Below are 17,420 nucleotides of genomic sequence, written 5' to 3' on the forward strand. Positions count from 1 at the left end.
TGTAAAAGGCCGTCTGTCCTTGTTCTCTCTGACTCTTCATACGATAAAAAGAGAAAATCTTTCTTTCTTTTAAACTTCTGGCATTTGAGCTTCTGCTGCTCTCTTCAGACTGCACGATTTGTCATGTGCCTAATCTGGAAGTCATCAAGCGATGTGTTTAGTTTTGGAGTGTGCTGTTGGAGGGGAGAGGAGCCACAGGGTCGGGCCAGAGGCTCCTCTGTAGTTTGCATGGAGGGAGGAACAGCTGGGGGGGGGCTCTTCAGTCACACAAACAAGTTACAGTGTTTGGTAGCTGGGGTACGATGTGGAGGTGGGACATCTTTAGGTGGTTATAATCAATATTTTTGTCATAATAATCTAATATCAATATGTGAAAGCGTCATATCAGCTTCACGGAGCTTCATAGTGAGTTTCAGCTCATTGATTATCTGTCCGGCCCACAACTTTACCATGTTTGGTTCACTCTCACGTCATCAACGTCACCCATTGGTTTGCGGGCCGCCGTTTTTGAAGCCTCGAGTTCAGCGTTTTGGCCGTCGCCATCTTGTTTTTTTCGGAACCAGAGATGACACGAGAGGGTGGAGCTAAACTGAAGAAGACATTTTTAGACGACCTAAAATGTCACCATTAACTTTCATGAAGTGAAAACACAGTGAAAGAGTTAAAGTGATAAGACGAAAGCACGGACAACTCCCACACCGGACAACGCCGTGGTAGTGACCTGTCAATCACAAGGTAGCCCCGCCCTAAATACATTATTATATACTGTATGTTTGACTGTAAATGGACCATAACTTACTAAATGAACATCGTGCTGTATTGAAGAAGACTTGAAACTAGAGATTGAGACCATAAATCACGCCGTTCCTTTAAAGCATCAATCTCACCGATTGTGTATCAGTTAGTTTAGTCTAGTGGTTCTCAACCTTGGGGTCGGGCCCCTGCAAAGGGTCACCAGATAAATCTGAAGGATCATGAGATGATTAATGGGAGAGAAGAAGAAACAAAGTTCTGATATACTAATTTGTACTAATTTTGGGAATTTTCCTCTAACTTTTTTAAATACATTGAACAAATACACATTGTTTTTTTAAGGGGGCACAAACCAAACATAACAATGTGCTTCTTTGTTTAAATCTAAATGTTAAAAGTAACTACAGCTGTCAAATAAGTATTGGAGTTAAACACTTTTGTACTTCAGTTTGTCCTTTGTGCGACCCAAACGATGATCTTTTCCTGAACTAAGTATTAAACGATCTTTTTCCTAAACCTCACTAAAGTAGTTCTGTTGCCTGAAACAAACCAAGTTGCTTCCTGTGAAGACGGAAGTTTATTTTGAAAGGACTGTAAGGAGCGGAAATTGACACGTGTTGCTGGACTGTTGTAGGAAGACTGAGGAGTAACTTTTTAGTAAGTAAGAGATAAGAACTTGGTGTATAAGGATACTTTGACTTAGTTGAATATGACACACACACACACACACACACACACACACACACACACACACACACACACACACACACACACACACACACACACACACAGAGTTCTGCATCAGTGGAAAAACTGATCACCCGCTGGCTGGAAAAAGTACCCACCCCTACCTCAAGGGCCAAACCGAGGTCTCAGCACCAAGCTGGCTGCTCCACTTGCTGCATCTCCTCCTCTCCTCTCCTCCCCTTCCCTTCCCTCCTCCTCCTCCTCCTCCCCACAGTTACTGCTTCCACAGTATAAAGAACTGAAACCTCATTTTCTTCTCCATTCTCTTTATTCGTTTGGGCAGAAGGACACCAGCTACGACTCCATAGACTCCCTGAAACCAGACGTCACTAACAAACAGCGATACTTCACGTCCTCCTCGTGCATGTCCATGTCTTTGTGCACAGGTTACAGGACGTCCGCTGGATGAGGACCAGACGGGGACCCTGCACGGGGTCCAGCTCACTTCATATCAGGATTTCTTTTTGCAGAAAGAAGAGGACAAACAGAACGCACCACGGAGCTTCATCGTCCTCGTGCAAGCTGTGCGAATACTCGTTTTTTTCCGTCGATACATTTCAAGAGTCTGCAAAAAACAAACGATTCAGACGACAGTACATTCTGTAAGCTTCTAAAAAGGACGTCCACTCTGAGCTGGAGCCGTTCATTCCGAGTAGTTTATTCTGACTGAGTAGTGGTTCCCTTGTTGAGCTAACACTCACACGTGGCAGACAGCTAACAGGTCGGCTGCTCGTGGTCTGGTGGCATAAAAAAAGGCAAGAGTGACATCATCAGCCCAGCCAATCATTCTGCGATCATCACTATGTACAAAATATATATATCATCACACTTATTTACAGAACACGCCTCTCTGGGCGTCCACACGGTTAAAACACGAACACGAAGACAAACACTGAGGAAAGAAAGAACTTGGCACTTGTAGATTTCTCCCACGTAAACACAAGACGGAGACAAACAAAGAGTCGGTTTTTAGTGGTAAACAATGCGGGGGCCTCCATTTCACAGGTCGGCCTTATTAAAGACAGAAGGGCAGGTGGCTCTTCTTCTCCTTCTCCTTCTTCTTCTACACAAAAGTGTCTGGGCCTCTCAGAGGAGGCAGATGAGGCTCTTCCCCTCCTCGATCTCCTCCTGCACCTTGTCGCTGGAGGTGGCGATCTCGGCCTGCGCGGAGAAGACGGCGCAGACGAAGGTGAGCACGGTGCCGCCCATGGCGGTGTAGAAGGCCCAGCCCATGGAGCAGAGCCCGGCCTGGTACGGAGCCGCGTCGGCGCCGCAGTACAGCTGGACCTTGTCCGAACCCCAGCCGGCGGGGTACAACATCAGACCCAGGATCAGAAACAGACCTGCGAGGAGGGAAACAAAAGAGAGGGAGCGTTTATTAAAATACAATATGCATAGAAATATTAGGGCGCCAAACAACGTGAAACGAGCAAGAAAGTTCATTCTTGACCTTAGAAATAGAAATCTTTTCTCAAATTCCTTTCCTGGACCCTGAGGTAAGATTTTAAAAAGGTACAATGGGGACTAGAGACAGTCTAAAGGACATAATCACACATAGAATGTGATCGTATTTCAGGGGTTGCCAAACTATTTATACGTTGAAAATATCGACATCAAACGAGATATTGTGTTTCAATGATCAGGTAAAATAAAATGTTTTTGTCAATGGAGTCTGGTGGCTTTGATGAGAGCAAATAACTACCGTTTCTTTTAAAATCTAATTTCTCCTGCTGGCTTGGTTCTACGTTTCCTCGTCCAAATTCTATATTTACAGTACGCTGAAATCAAAGAGGTTTGGGGCCCAACAGCTGAGGGTCCATGTTTACTTCCTGTCAGCTGATGTCATCTGCATACACAGCAACAGGAAATAAACTGGAACATCTGTGAAATGGTCTATAAGCTAAACAGAACTTCCTTTGGTTAGCTTCACAGCCAGAGTGTTTAAATCAGACAGAAGCGGTACGTTTAACACTGAATAACCTCCACGTTAACACAGACCACCGTCCTCTCGTTCTCAACCAACGTGTCTGATTAAACATCCCCGTCTTTAGGCAAACGTGCTTGTGTTTCTGAGGGACCGGCACCGTTCTCTGGTACGAAAAACATTTCCTGCCATCGCGGCATTCAAAGCATCCCGTCAGGCCGAGATGATGAAGCGCAAGTAAAGAGAACCACAGCGAGGCCTCCGGTGAGGCAGGAAAGAAGAGACCCTGAGCCGGAATCTTGACCCACGTGGCTGTCGGGTCGGAGAACAACAGGAAAGAGGTCTATGAGGGGCTTTCCCCCCTGCTCCGGTCTCTGGCTGACCCTCCAGGCGTCCTGGATGGAATGACTTCCTGTCTCACTTTGAACCCCTTCTACTACCGGGACCCGAGTTCAGTACCAGAGGAAAGAAACGGCTTCCTTCTACTTCTTCTCCTCTAAAGTTATTTGAGATTAATAATACAAAATATAATCAACAAATGAATGAAACTTTATTGTTTTTTGTTTGCAATACAGCCTCATTGAAAAGAAACAATTTACCTAATTATAGCCAAACAATAATGATTATTTCTATGACAATAATAATAATAAAGCCAATAATAGTGCATATTGCACTGTTGAGACAATAATTATTACCACATGGGAAATTCTTTCCCTGCGTCAGCACTAATCCAATTATAAAGTAATTAAACTCTTTCACAAGCTGCAGCATTTAAGTGATGAGCTCATGCATCAATAACTATACTCCAGTAATATAATATACGTTCTGCATTATTAGTACTTTTACTTTGTCCTCTTTAAAGTATATTTTGATGCTAATACTTTTGTTGTTTGAATGCAGGACTTTTACTCATAACAGAGTATTTCTACACTGTTGTTGTTGTTACTCTTACTGCAGTAAAGTATCCGAGTACTTCCTCCAGCACTGTGACATTCTGCTCTCCTTATAGATTACACATCAACTAAAACCATAAAGCCTTCAAGTGATTCAACGTCACGAGGTTCCTGCTCTGCAGCTGAGCCGACCAATCGGAGCTCAGGAGGAAACGTTTACAATAATACAATTACAGACAATAAATGAACCAGACGGGGATACGAGAGGTTCAGTCTGAACGTTTAGGTCTCGCTGCTTTGCTTCATAAAAACAAAAAAACAAATGTGGAGGTGAAACCGTCTCCTCTCCCTCTCTCCTAATCCTCTCTCTCTCTCGCTCTGCTTCCTCCCTTTCTCTCTCCCTCTTAAAAGCACCCAATATCATATTAAACAAGGAAATGAAAACTAGGTCATAAATTCTTTCCACATGTTGCCTCGACGTCCAGACCGGCTCCAGTGATGGATTGAAGGTATGGTTTTAATTCACAACTCCACCCCTCCTAAGACCCCCCCCTTCCCAACCCCCACCCCCACCCCCACCCCCCCACACACAAGCTAGACCTTCTAACCTAATATCCCTCTGCGCTCCACCCTCCCAACCCCACTGCTCCCTCTGCACTGGCTCTTGTCTCCGTTAACTTCCAAACTGTCAATTCCCCCCCATCACTCCATGCCTCCCTGCCACCAAACCCCCTCCCCCCCCCCCCCCCTTTCTAACCCCTGCTCCCACAGCCTCCACCCTGTAATACAGCACAGCAGGTCTGCACTCAAATCTGGCAACCCCTTTTTCCTTTCCAGGAAAAAAGACAAAAATAAGGAGAAGAGACAGCGAGAGGGCAAAGTAAAATACTGAACAATATTTTCTCTATTATTCGATATTCATTATTATTATTATTATTATTATTCATTATCACCTACAGTTTGAATTTATATAAGAAGCAAACAGTTGCCAGTTTGTTCTTGGCTTTAACGACAGCAGCCCTGCAGTAAATCCTACTTTCATGAAGGTTACAAAGTTCACTTTTAGAGGCTCTTGACTCAGCGTGATGATCGTTTCAGAAGCTGTAGTTTGTGCTGCTGTTAAACAGTTTCGTGTTATAATAGCAGCTGTTTTCTAATATTTTGTGGACCCCACAATATGTCTGAACCAGTGCACTAGTTGCAGCAAGGTGTGTCTAATGAACTGGTAACTGAGAGCATGTTGAGATCAGGTTAACAGCTCAAAGCTCTACTTTAACGTGGCCGGAGACTTTTAGTCTTGTTGCATATTATTTGTTCTTAAAGCTATTTATAGACTTTTTATTGCACCAAGCTGTAAACACGGCACTGACATAGCATCGCCTTCTGAGGTTGACTTGGCAAACATGTTAAGCTAAGTCACTTATTCACACATCCAACAACCCGCCAACCAGTGAGACACAACCAGAGGAGGCTGGTCTTTATGGCCTTGGTGGAGGTCTCACCAGGTGCCTCCAAATTAAGGTAACCTTTAGCTCTGTTTTGGTCTCCACCAACTCTTGAGCGTTAAAGTAAATATATAATGAATAAAATCAACAGATGTTTGGACAAATATAATAATGTACAAAACATTAATATGCTCTCCTCAAAGCCACCAGACTCCAGTCAGAGAACATTTTACCACGTTGATCATTGAAACACAGCTCATTCAAACTCCACGGAAACAGAATAAAATTCATTAACAATGTCTTGGTTAGTCTTTCCACTGTTCCAACAATCACCAACTCTGGTTTGGTCGAAATAAACCCTTAACTCACTGTGTTAAATGTGAAAAGAAATGTGCTACTCAAAGCCACTAGACTCCATTGACAGAAACAGTAATTTTACCTCGTTAATCCTAAAACACACATTATTCAAACAATTTCATTGGTTACTAACCCTGCCTCTGGTGTGTCCAAGACGTCGAAAGTTAACACCGGAATAAAATCAGAAAGGTATACTCCTCTACTGGCAAAGGGAAAGGAGTCTTTAGCCTATTTTTAGCAGGTTTCTCCGTGTTTAAAAAATCTGCATATACTCACTCATTTTTCAACTGGTTTACCTGGTAGTCTGAGGTCGTGGTCGGTGAGTTCTTAAGAGCTTATTTGCTTAAAACAGCTGCTGGCTTCCTAATTAAAGAAGTAATGATTTAATTATTTACCCATTGTAGAATTACAGATATATGACTGTAAACAACAAGGTTTTCCTAATATTTCCCATTTGCTCTTCATTAGTAATTATGAAACGGCCAAACCTCATTGTAAACACAGATATCCAGTAAAAGCTAGTAAAAGCATTGGAATCCCATTTTCTTATCAGTCAAAGTCAGCCGTTCTGTTTCACTCTTTTGCGTCACACGTCTTATCTCGAGTCAGAATCAACATGACACAGTAACGCTGCTTCAATTCCTGTAAAACATTTTGTTTTTTGTTTACCCCTGGTTCCAGCCTGGAGCTGAGTCACGGTCAACGGTTAAACCTGTGACAAGCTCTGTGACTCACGACTAGAAGAGAAAGTTTACGGCCGGTAATAAAAGCCTTCACCACCTGAAGGCAACAAGAATCTGAGACAGTTTTACGGCCGAGTTTGTTTGCCGTCTCGTCTCTAATCCCTTCTTGGCTGAAGTTTAACACGAGTGATGATGAGTGAGGACGGTGTTTCAATGAATGTACAGAGAATTCACTCACCGGTAGTCTACAAGAAGCCTTTAGGGGGCTCTACATATGTGAGCCTGCAGGATACAAAGTGTGACCCTCAACTGAAGATCGTCCATTCGATTACGTAAAGCAAAGGGAATGGCTTTACCTTCAGCTGAAATCTTAAAACCACCTGAAACTGAGTCTAGTTTAATGACATCCGAGACACTCTGGCCGGCAGAAAGTGTGTCATAGGGGACAAAAGAGCAAAAAAAGTACAAGTGACATCAGTGCGAGTGCAGATTAGGTTAATGGGCTTTTGGAGGCTCCAGTGCAATGACGTGACCATCCCCTGGCAACGGCATCACAATCTTCCCATCTGAGGTCAATCACTTCCCTCCAAACATCTGCGAGTCTGGCTTCAGTTTTCTCATCAGCGGAGGGTCGGCACGAGGAGTGGAAATAGTGATTAGCGGGGAGTCGGTGTGGTGCGGCGCTGCCGGTGGATATCGGCGAGAGTGATATCATTCGTAGGCCTTTGAGAGAAGACATGCCGAGGACTCTCAGAACACACTGAACTGATTGATGGACTACATTTACATGCACACTTATATTCAGAATATGATGATATTCAGAATTTGATACAGGGTTTTTCCCGATGTAAGACACGTAGGATATGCTGTATTATTCAGGTTTTAGGAGCATTCTTTGGACTTTGAAGTCCCGCCCCCAAAAAGCAGACTGGCCAATCATAGTGTAAAATCTGCCAACTCCGACTACTAATCGGCATTGCTCCGTAGACTCTAATTCAACGGTTTTAGATTTTATTAATTTTCAAGCTAATTTTGGGGATTTGGCGCTAGTCGTGGTTAAATGCGTTAGCACTTTGATGCTACGCTAGCTGCTGAAGGTATACTGAATGTATACACATGATTGTAACAGTGAATAAAGACCTACCCGGCTTTACAGGAACACTGTTGTTCCTTAATTTTATTGTTTTCTGTCTCAGGTGAAGTGTTGCTTTAGCTTCTATCTTTATCTTTTTAAACATGTTTTAGCTGCTGAATCAGTTTGACATCCTGGATATATCCTTCACATTTTGTAGACCCTTCTGTCTGTTTTTTCCAAAGATAATACTTCTTCAAAGAGTGCAGTTAGTGACAGTGTGGGCTCCATAGTAACGTAGCTTTGACAGTTTGATGGAGTAGCAGCAGGGGGCGGGGCTTAGCAAAGGGTCAATTGGGGTTTACGGTCAGCTTGGTGCTCAAACCAGCTGGCCAACAGTTTGCGAGGATGAAATTAGGTGAAAGAGGTGAAGACTGTTGGATGTCAGGTTCTCCATCTTATCTCTTCCTGCGGTTGAAATGAGTGAAAGGTTATCGGCCTTCAGCTCCACAGGCAACGAAGGAAGCCCTCCTGCCTCCTCAGCAGCTGTTTGAAGCTCCTCTCTCGCCCCCTTTCCTCTTCCTCATCGTCCTCACAATGAGGAGACTCAGCGGTGCATTTCCCCATTTTCATTACTGAAGCCAGACTCCCAGAGCTTTATTTAGATGGTAAATATAAATGCAGGTTATGTAACTCTATGCTGGGCTATGAGTACACTCCATTTCTACACTTTTCTGAACAGAGTTATCAATTAGAATATTATATTATATTAGTACTGTATGTATCCATCAAGTGCAATTTCAGTTGCATTGATGTCGTCAAAGCGAGTCAGTCAAAAACTTAGTAGAGACAGAGGTTTCGGCATTAATTAGCTAGCTAGCTACAGCTGATCAAATCTGCAGGAAATAAGATTCAGATGACAAAGTAGATGGCCGTCATCAAAAGACCCCAAAATCAAAGATTGTTTAAAATAATTACTAAAAATTGCTGGTGCGAGAACGGGAAGCTTGACAGGCGTAAGAACAAGAGTCAAACTTATACTCCAAATAAAAAAATCTGTTAATTATTGATCGTCTGTCGACTTGAAAGGAGACTGAAGTCTGGCATTGCTTGCAGCAAACATCTACTCTGCTTGGATTCGCACAATTACAATAGAACCCAATAGAAACTCACAGCAATAAAAAAAACATGATTCACTTCTCTGCTGTTGGTGTTCATAGTTCATGGTGTTCAAACTCCTTCGCCTCCTTATAGCTCAGAAGCTGAACCAAAAGTAGCATATTTAGTGCTCCTTTAGCGGAACAGTATGTGGAAATAATCAAAAAAATCTAATATTGGCTTTAAGGAGTCCTGCTCATTGATTTACAACATCGCACACAAATACCTAAGAGATGCAGTAATAAAGAGGAAGTTACAAATTCATATCGTCTGAACCCTACATCTGACTCAATCTAACTAGCCTACTAAAAGAAATAACTTATTGTGTCCTGACTAAACATTCACATTAAGTTGTTCCAGGCTTATGGAGCAGAGAGAGCCTTCCGGCAGACATGATTTAAGCGCTCTCTCAGGTCAGCAGGGCCGCACTGAGCTGAGTTTACAGCTTGGCATGTCCTTCACCACACGCCCACCTTTTTTCTGTTTGGGCCTGCACCAAATAAACAACAGTGGGGGAGGACGGCCATTTCACCACCACCACCACCACAGAGCTGTGGGAGACAGAGGAGGTTCAGCGAGCATGATCTCATGGCCTCCTCCCTTCCATAACTCACCACGCTGAGTCAAAGTGGCCACAACCAAAGGACACGCACTCTTCACACACAAACACAGATACGCAGGCGCGTTCAACTCGTTTTGTTTTGGGATCGAGAGTCTCCATCTGACTGGGTGGAAAGTAAATATTTGGGTGGCAGTTGCTCCGTGGGTGGAAAAAAAGAAAAAGAAAAACTTCTGACCATCTTGGGGTAAAAGTTCACAGAGGGCTCAGTGAGAATCAAACATCATTCTAGCGGTGGGAGCTGTGGTGCTCGTAATGAACGTGTTCGGCTGAAAGTAGAACTTTTAATTTACCTTGATGAACATCGGACACCGCAAGAATGAAGAGAGACAATTAAAGGTTAGACGGACCGAGTTGGCTTCCGAGATTCCTGTTCTCTTTAAATCAGTAAAGTCGGGTGCGGATGTCAGATTGACGGATTGGACCCCCCAATTCATTTCTGAAGCGGTTTGACCATCCGACAAGCAGTTCTGATGAACTATACTGGCGCCTTCAGACTATTTGTTCAATAACACAAACCTGAGTCTGTTTACTACCTTCTGTCCCGGAAGAATATGCATACTGTTTTCTAATCTAACACGGTAGAAATTCTAAAGGTAATCATTAGATCTGTGCTCACCTGCGATCCCTTGCAGCAGTCCGCACACGTTGAAGATGCTCTTCTTCATGATGCTCTGGAAGCACATGGTGAAGACCGAGATGAACGCCACGGCACACAGCAGCAGGATCCCCGCCGCCAGGAAGATGGACGTGGCCTGCCAGAACCCGCTGGCAATCTCCCCAAAGTGTATCGCGTACGGTCCGCACAGTATTCCGCGCTTCAGGTGGGGCAGTTTTATGCAGCGGCCGTAGATGCCCAGAGTGGGCCTGTAGGCCTCTCCGGCCGCGGTGGCCCCATGGGGGCCGAAGACGGCATCGGGCGTGCGGGGGAATCCCACCAGCCAGTCGGTGCTCATGAAGGCGATGAGCTCTCCGAACGCGGCCACGATACTCAGCAGAGTCCACAGCATGGAGCGGCAGGTGACAATGACATGGCACATGCTGACGGCGGCTGGAGTCTCGCGGGAGGCCCCTTCAAAAGACCCGAGAGCTGAGGGTGCGATGCTTCTCCGGCGGAGATGCGAGGGCGAGTGAGCACTTGTGGTGAGTGAGTTAGGCGACGCCGCTGAACACAAAGGGTTCCCGTCAAAGAATCACAGTCTGCAGCTTCCCTCTTTTTTCTCCTTCTCTGCTTCTCCTTTTGCTTCTTATCTTCTGGCCGGTGTCGTTTCGTCCCACAGCTGTTCTACCTCCTCCTTGAAGTCGCCCTCCTTCTGTCGGCTCGGTCTTCAGACTCTTATTCTGTCTGGTTTTTGGCGTCTACATTGTATTGAGGTTGCGCTCCCTGAGCCAGCCCGCTGGCGTCACATCAGACACACCTAAGAGATAAAACAGGGACAAGAACAACATGCGGAGGGATTTAATTGCGTGCATAAAAAAGAAATGTAATTGCATGTATAAAAAGAAGCTCTAAGTCAGTCCTTTTATTTGAGGAAGTGCAGCTCTCCTGTTTCTGCAAAGCAGAACGAGGAAAGTGTGGAGGAGCAGCAGAGAGAGGAGGAAGGGATCTTCAGGAGAAGGTTTAATTGTGTGGGGATGTTTTTGTTTGAACTGGGCCTCTTCTATTTTCGCTGTGTTTACATTAAAGGATTTGTGATCAGGGCACTCTGCTTTGCGACCGAGTTTGCAAAGATGAAAACTAGAAAAACATTATGCATGTCGTGGAGGTGAAGGTGAGTTAGGGTTTAAAATGGAGAAGCGGATGCAGAACAGACAGGAAAAACAAGCTGGAGGACTCTCATCAAGCAGCCCACTCAGATGACCCGGGGGTCAGCCGACGGTTGATAACACAGCGGCCTGTCCGGCTGTCTGCTGATAACCTCAGTGACATCGACCCCGCTGCACTGCTGAGTCAGAGACACCAACGTACAATGAGGAAGCTGCCAATGGTGTTGGTTCATTAAATAAAGCCAACTCAAGAAAAGAGCTCTGAGATAACTGATTTGGCGCTGTATTAATAAAGTTGAATTCTCCTCTTGGGATCTTCACTGAAATAAGTCTTTTCCATTGTATAACCGTGTGCTTTAAAATGTCCAGTCCTTGACGTAAGTGTCTCTGACTGAGTTATAAACCGGCCTATTTCACTAATACAAAAATTACACGCAAATAAAGGGCCTCATTTTCACACCTTGTATGAAGTTTTTTCCTTAAATGAAGCGACGCCTTTTTTTCCGATGACAAAGTAAAAACACACATTCCAGTAAACGGATGATAGAGAACCTTTTCATCATCCTTTATCTCAGGCCCTGAGGATCCCCGGAGGATCTCGAGAGATCAAAACACTACTTCTATTTAAGTTATGAGATTTTATCTATGAGAGATATTTACAAATTTGAGCAGAACATACATTGAAAAGCAGACGTTTGAAAGCCTTATACAGGCATTTGTGTGTGTGTGTGTTATAAATGCAGCTCCGGGCCGAAGCTGACAGTTGGTTCTTTTCTTTCTTTTCTGCCGCCTCCTGGGACTCCGGTAGTCATTCTCCGACCAGTGTTTTGGCAGCGCAGCAGAGGGATCCGGGGGCCTGCTGTTGACACGTATGCCGCCCGCATTGTGAGGTTTCCATCGCTCGCGTCGAGCCCCTTAAAGCAACGGGTCACTGGAGCCACGGCCGTCCCTTGTGGGACGTCCCGGCAAAGTGTGTGAGCGAGTTAGAGCGTCACACAAACTTTGATCTTTGTCAACCTGTCGAGATATCAACAACAGTTCTTTTTTTTTTTTTTCACCCTTTCTTCTGATCTGTGGTTTCTTACAGCACAGGGCGGTGTGTGTGTGTGTGTGTGTGTGTGTGTGTGTGAGTGAGCTAACGTCAAGTGTGTTTGGACAGATGACATCATAAGAACAGGCACAGACAGCCGCCTCTGAGGATTTGAAACCAAAATTAATTTTATGAATCACAAACTGTTCTCGTTGCGTCACCGTGAACAGATGCAGGAGCGCATTCACTGGCTGGACTTTTTGAAACTCATCCCACCCCTACCCCTAACCCCCCCCGCTTCGCACGAAAAGACCGTTGAGTCCCAGAAGTCCTTTGACGAGACTTGTGTTTGACGTCAGGATTTAAGACAAACGCAGCTTTGGGGTCAAGCATTTGCCGGCCGGTTGCGAACGCTAATTCCTCCCTGACAGGAATACTGTTGGAAAACACTTTGGAGCTGAAACAATTTGAACCAGCTGGGGAGATATGGAGCTTTGAAGACCCGGACACTTAACCTCTGACCTTGCTCGGCTGCAGTATGTTTGCATCACGTGCCTGCTAGCCGGTCTCAGTTTGCCGAGAGCTGAATGTGGGTTAGTAGATCCACAACAAGTCTGGTTCTATTAATGTACCTGGTATTTGTCACAACAGAGGCCCAGACAGACAGATTTGTTTCAAGAACACAAGTTTCCCAAGATAGAGCGCAGCATGGTAGTCCACATATGTGAGGCTCGAGGTGGATTTATGATGTCCTTGATACTCCGGGAGTAACCCGGGGGGGAGACCAGCATTATCTGAGGCTCGTTATACATACACAGAAGAGTTTACAAGCTTCAGACTGCAACCACCACCCCGTTGACCCCCAATGCTGATCCACATGCATGCACACACTTATGAGACTCCCAGCCATCTGACACATGCTCCCCCAAAGAGTGAGCTAGGCTTTACTCATCTTGAATAACAACTAATATATGGTCTGTTAAAGATGCAAAAGGAAGACCATTAAAATGCACACTGAAACAAACAAGTCTACAGCTGAAGCTTTGAGCTTAATGCTGATGTCGGGATGCTAACAATGCCAACGCTAACATGCTGATGTTTGGCAGATATGTTTAGCATGTACACCGTCTTAGTTTGGCGTGTTAGCATGCTAATATCTGCTAATTAGTGCGAGACAGAAAGTACAGCAGGTATTCGGTCATAAACCAAAGTATTCAAAATTTGAAACGATGGGTCTGAAGAAAAGTCAGAGGATCACCAACGTTATTATAATTTATCCTAAGGGGGAAATGAATGTCTGTTCCAAATTTCATGTCAATTCTTCTCATAGATTCCTGCAGAGATCATCTCATCTCATCTCATCTCATCTCATGTCTGGACTTTTAGCACTCTATAGCTGTGATGACCAGTCACACAAAACCTCATGGAAAGTCAGAAGAAAGTCTTTAGGTTTCAACCTCTGGGGATCATGAATACCTGCACCAAATTTCATGGCAATCCATCAAGTAATTGTCAAGACATGTCATTATTAGCCAAAAATGGCAACCTAATGGTGGCACAACAGGAAAAGTTTGGGGATTACCAAAGTCTTTAGGATTCAACCTCTGGGGATCATGAACATCTGCACCAAATTCCATGCCAATCCATCAAATAGTAGTTTAGAAATATTTCAGTCAGGACCAACGCTGCCATCCCCTTTCAGCTGCGACTACAACTGCTGTTCAAAGTGTCCACTCAGCCTTTTCTCTTATCACAGCAACAACATAGCAGGAAACGCCTTTCCACGCTGCCACTGACCGGAAACAATCTACATGTCTATAGACAAGCCTCGACCGGAGCAACGCGTCACCATGGAGAGCGTTTGTTCAGAGCTGGATGAGGAGTTTACGGAGAGTTTCTGATGTGCTTCTACAACGATTAAAAGCATCTACTCATTCGGATAAATATTATCCAACGGCAAACAGCTTCTTCATTTAAATTTCCCTTGCATTGTCCAGCCTCTTGGCTCATGTGACCCAACAAGGGAAGCAATTTTAAAACAAAGGGAGCGCTTATAATCTGTGAGGATCTGTTTGAATGAGAAGCCCCTGCAGCTACTGAAAGGGAATGCAGGAGACGATTGGTCACGGAGGACGACAAACACTCGTCCAGTCACACTTTCTGGTCTCATAACGGCTCAAAGAGAAACCACATAGTCGGATGTCAAACAGCAGCAACAAACACTGGTTTTATATTATTTTGTGGCTCTTTTGCAGGAGTTCAAAGACAGATTTAAGTCTGTTATTTAAGGAGGATTACTCTAATAGTGATAACAGAAGTCTTTCCAAACACTTCTGCACATGTGCACAGCATCCTGGAGCTTGTGATTCAGACCTTAAACATTATATTTACATCCTATCACATCAGTTAGTATGAATGAGGGAATTAATGCAGGATAAGGTAATTAAAACAACAGTCCAACCTGTCTCCATTTGTCTTTGGATAGTCCAGCTCTCCTTGAGATGTGGCTCCTCTGCCCTGACTCTCCTCCTCTGTTCACACACTTTTAATGCTTCTCTCTCAGACTCCTGTCTCCCGGACCCTCCCCTAAGTCCCTCCCCCCTGGATGGCCGCGTCTCCTCTGATTGGTTGGACCCCCGAACACTGGAGCCACATTTCTTGAGAGAGTCCACATGGTGGCCATATTTCAGTGCTGAATCTGGGTTAAAATAACAAGAGCTGGAGCTAAAGAGGATCTCTCCTCTTCCTCGGTTTCTCTCACCTTCTCTCTCTCGGTTTTCATTGCTGCACACTTTCAATCAGCCAAGGCCAACACCTTATCATCAGCCTAAAGAAGAGTTAGATTTTCACTTCATTTACAAAAAAACATCTGAACCTAAACTACACTAAACGTTTGTATACTTAAAACAACCTCACAGAACAGTGAACGTGCTCTATTGCCATTGTTATTTGAATACATATTACAAGTAAACAACTAGTGTCATCTTTATGTGTTACTTTAAAGCAGTAGTGGTAAGTAACTAAGTACATTTACTCAAATACTGTACTTAAATTTGGAGGTACTCGTGCTTTAATTGTGTATTTCCATTGTATTCTACTTCTACTCCACTACTTGTACTTTTTAATCCACTACATGTATTTGATACATTTAGTTACTTTGCAGATTCAGATAAATAATACAAAATATAAATAAACAAATAAATGACGATGTATTGTCATAGATGAAGACTTTATTGATTCTTTTGGTGAAAGTCACAAGATACCTGCCACTATTTAACAATTAAAATGAGCTCTAGCTTTACCAGCTGCACCATGAAAGTGATAAACAAATTAATTCTTCATTATTATAATCCTATAATCAAATATATATTATTCTGAAATTCTGCAAAGTGAATTATTTTACATTTGGTATTTGATGCTAATACTTTTACTTTTCTTTTTTAAATTTCTACACTGTGGAATTGCTACTTTTACTTAAGTAATATATCTGAGTACTTTTTGCACCACCAGCTGGTACGCTGTATTATTGTGAATATAACATAGGACTTGGGAGTACATTGCTAGTTTAACATCATATTAAAATGTGTTTAAAAGAACACAAGAATACATGACTAGTGTGGACTTCTAAAGCATCTAGTGCACAACTAGTTTCTGTAATTAGTTTGTACATAACGTTTCTGCCCCGGTTAACTGACCGACAGAGCAGATGCTTCAGCAGCAAAGCGTCCCAGGACTGCTGACAGCAGCAGTGGGATGCATTCATCCAACACTGCAATCGGCTACGGCGTTCGTCCGACTGTTGTAGTCGCTCAAACACGGGGGAGAACAAATGAGTTCCATATGGAGGCCGGAAAAAAAGGGGGCCGACTCAAACAGGAAGAGAAGCTGATAGGCCAAAAGCAGCGTGGAAAGCCCGAGGAAGAGGCCTTTCTTATCAGTTTGAATGGAAGTCAAAAGCCAAAAACAGTTCCTTTTTAAACCCAGATGCATTTATCCTAAAAACCTTTGACCCGTTTCCAATAAATCCTGGTGACTCATTCTCACCCTGTGGTTGCGAGTTGGATGGGAAGAGGTTAATGGACCTTTTTAAAGGCCGCACGAAAATGTCTGGAATATCACAAAAAGAGCCTTTTCCCTTAGATACTGTTGTTATGCCTGTCAAGCTCTCCTTAATGTTTACGACACAGAACTCACAGTCATTTCTCAAACAATGGGCTCCTTGATTTCAGACAGAAGTAAACAAAAGCAGACTTTCCATTTCTAGCTGGCAACTGCAGATTTTGCCGGCTGAAACGTTTCATAACGAGATTTTTTTTTTGAATGTTAAATGAACCTTTTGCCCCTTTCACTCAAAGCGCTTTAACACTACATGTCATTGACCCATTGACACCCATTCACACACAAGGTGCCACCTGCCCATCAGGATTTGTGGTTAAGTGTCTTGCCCAAGGACACATCGACATGGGCCGGGGATCGAACCGCCGAACGGAAGACGACCCCGCTCCTCCTCTGAATATTCAGTTTATGGCTTATGGTTTATAAATGATATCATGCTAAAACACTGAGGCTAATGCTAACATGTAGCAAGCAAAAAGTTAGCACCAGTTGACGATCCATGCAGAACAAACAGCATTATTCTTGTTAGCCTGTTTGGCTGCTGTTAGCTTAAACACTTGTTTATGAATTAAAACAACTATATTTTTGCTTTTAAGGTTAGAAGACAAAACTCTTTTAGGATGAGGATGTGTTTGGCAGACGCAGCGCTATCTTCGGTAACTTTGCTGGAGTGTAAACTTCCCCTTTATCCAGTAAATAGTAGAGCAGAGCTGCTAACGTTAGCCTAAACTGTGCTAGTAGCATCTAGGCCCAATAGGCAATATTTAACATAGTCAGTAGCTCCTCAGCCTTAGGAGTAATGCTCAGTTACTGTAAACACTAAGCTAGTTAGCAGCAGTTTGCAGCTTATTTTAGA

General features: G+C 43.8%; 2 protein-coding genes across 2 annotated transcripts in view; both read right to left on the reverse strand.

Annotated features, from left to right (window-relative positions):
• Nucleotides 1–1,781: 1,781 nt before the first annotated feature.
• Nucleotides 1,782–10,702, reverse strand: lhfpl2a (LHFPL tetraspan subfamily member 2a). Its single transcript, XM_031859875.1, has 2 exons — nucleotides 10,271–10,702; nucleotides 1,782–2,843 (listed from the first exon to the last, which is right to left on the reverse strand). The coding sequence occupies exons 1-2, from the start codon at nucleotides 10,689–10,691 to the stop codon at nucleotides 2,587–2,589; spliced, it is 678 nt and encodes a 225-aa protein (XP_031715735.1). The 5' UTR covers nucleotides 10,692–10,702; the 3' UTR covers nucleotides 1,782–2,586.
• Nucleotides 10,703–10,983: 281 nt separating this feature from the next.
• arsb (arylsulfatase B) overlaps nucleotides 10,984–17,420 on the reverse strand; it is a 42,939-nt gene continuing 36,502 nt past the window's right edge. Inside the window, exon 8 of the mRNA XM_031859873.1 lies at nucleotides 10,984–11,069. Within this exon, the coding sequence (XP_031715733.1) occupies nucleotides 11,055–11,069 (15 nt within the window). The 3' untranslated portion in view covers nucleotides 10,984–11,054. The remainder of the gene's footprint in view (nucleotides 11,070–17,420) is intronic.

This window comes from Anarrhichthys ocellatus, unplaced genomic scaffold, assembly GCF_004355925.1.
Source record: "Anarrhichthys ocellatus isolate YVR2014 unplaced genomic scaffold, GSC_Weel_1.0 scaffold23, whole genome shotgun sequence".
Classification (NCBI taxonomy): domain Eukaryota; kingdom Metazoa; phylum Chordata; class Actinopteri; order Perciformes; family Anarhichadidae; genus Anarrhichthys; species Anarrhichthys ocellatus.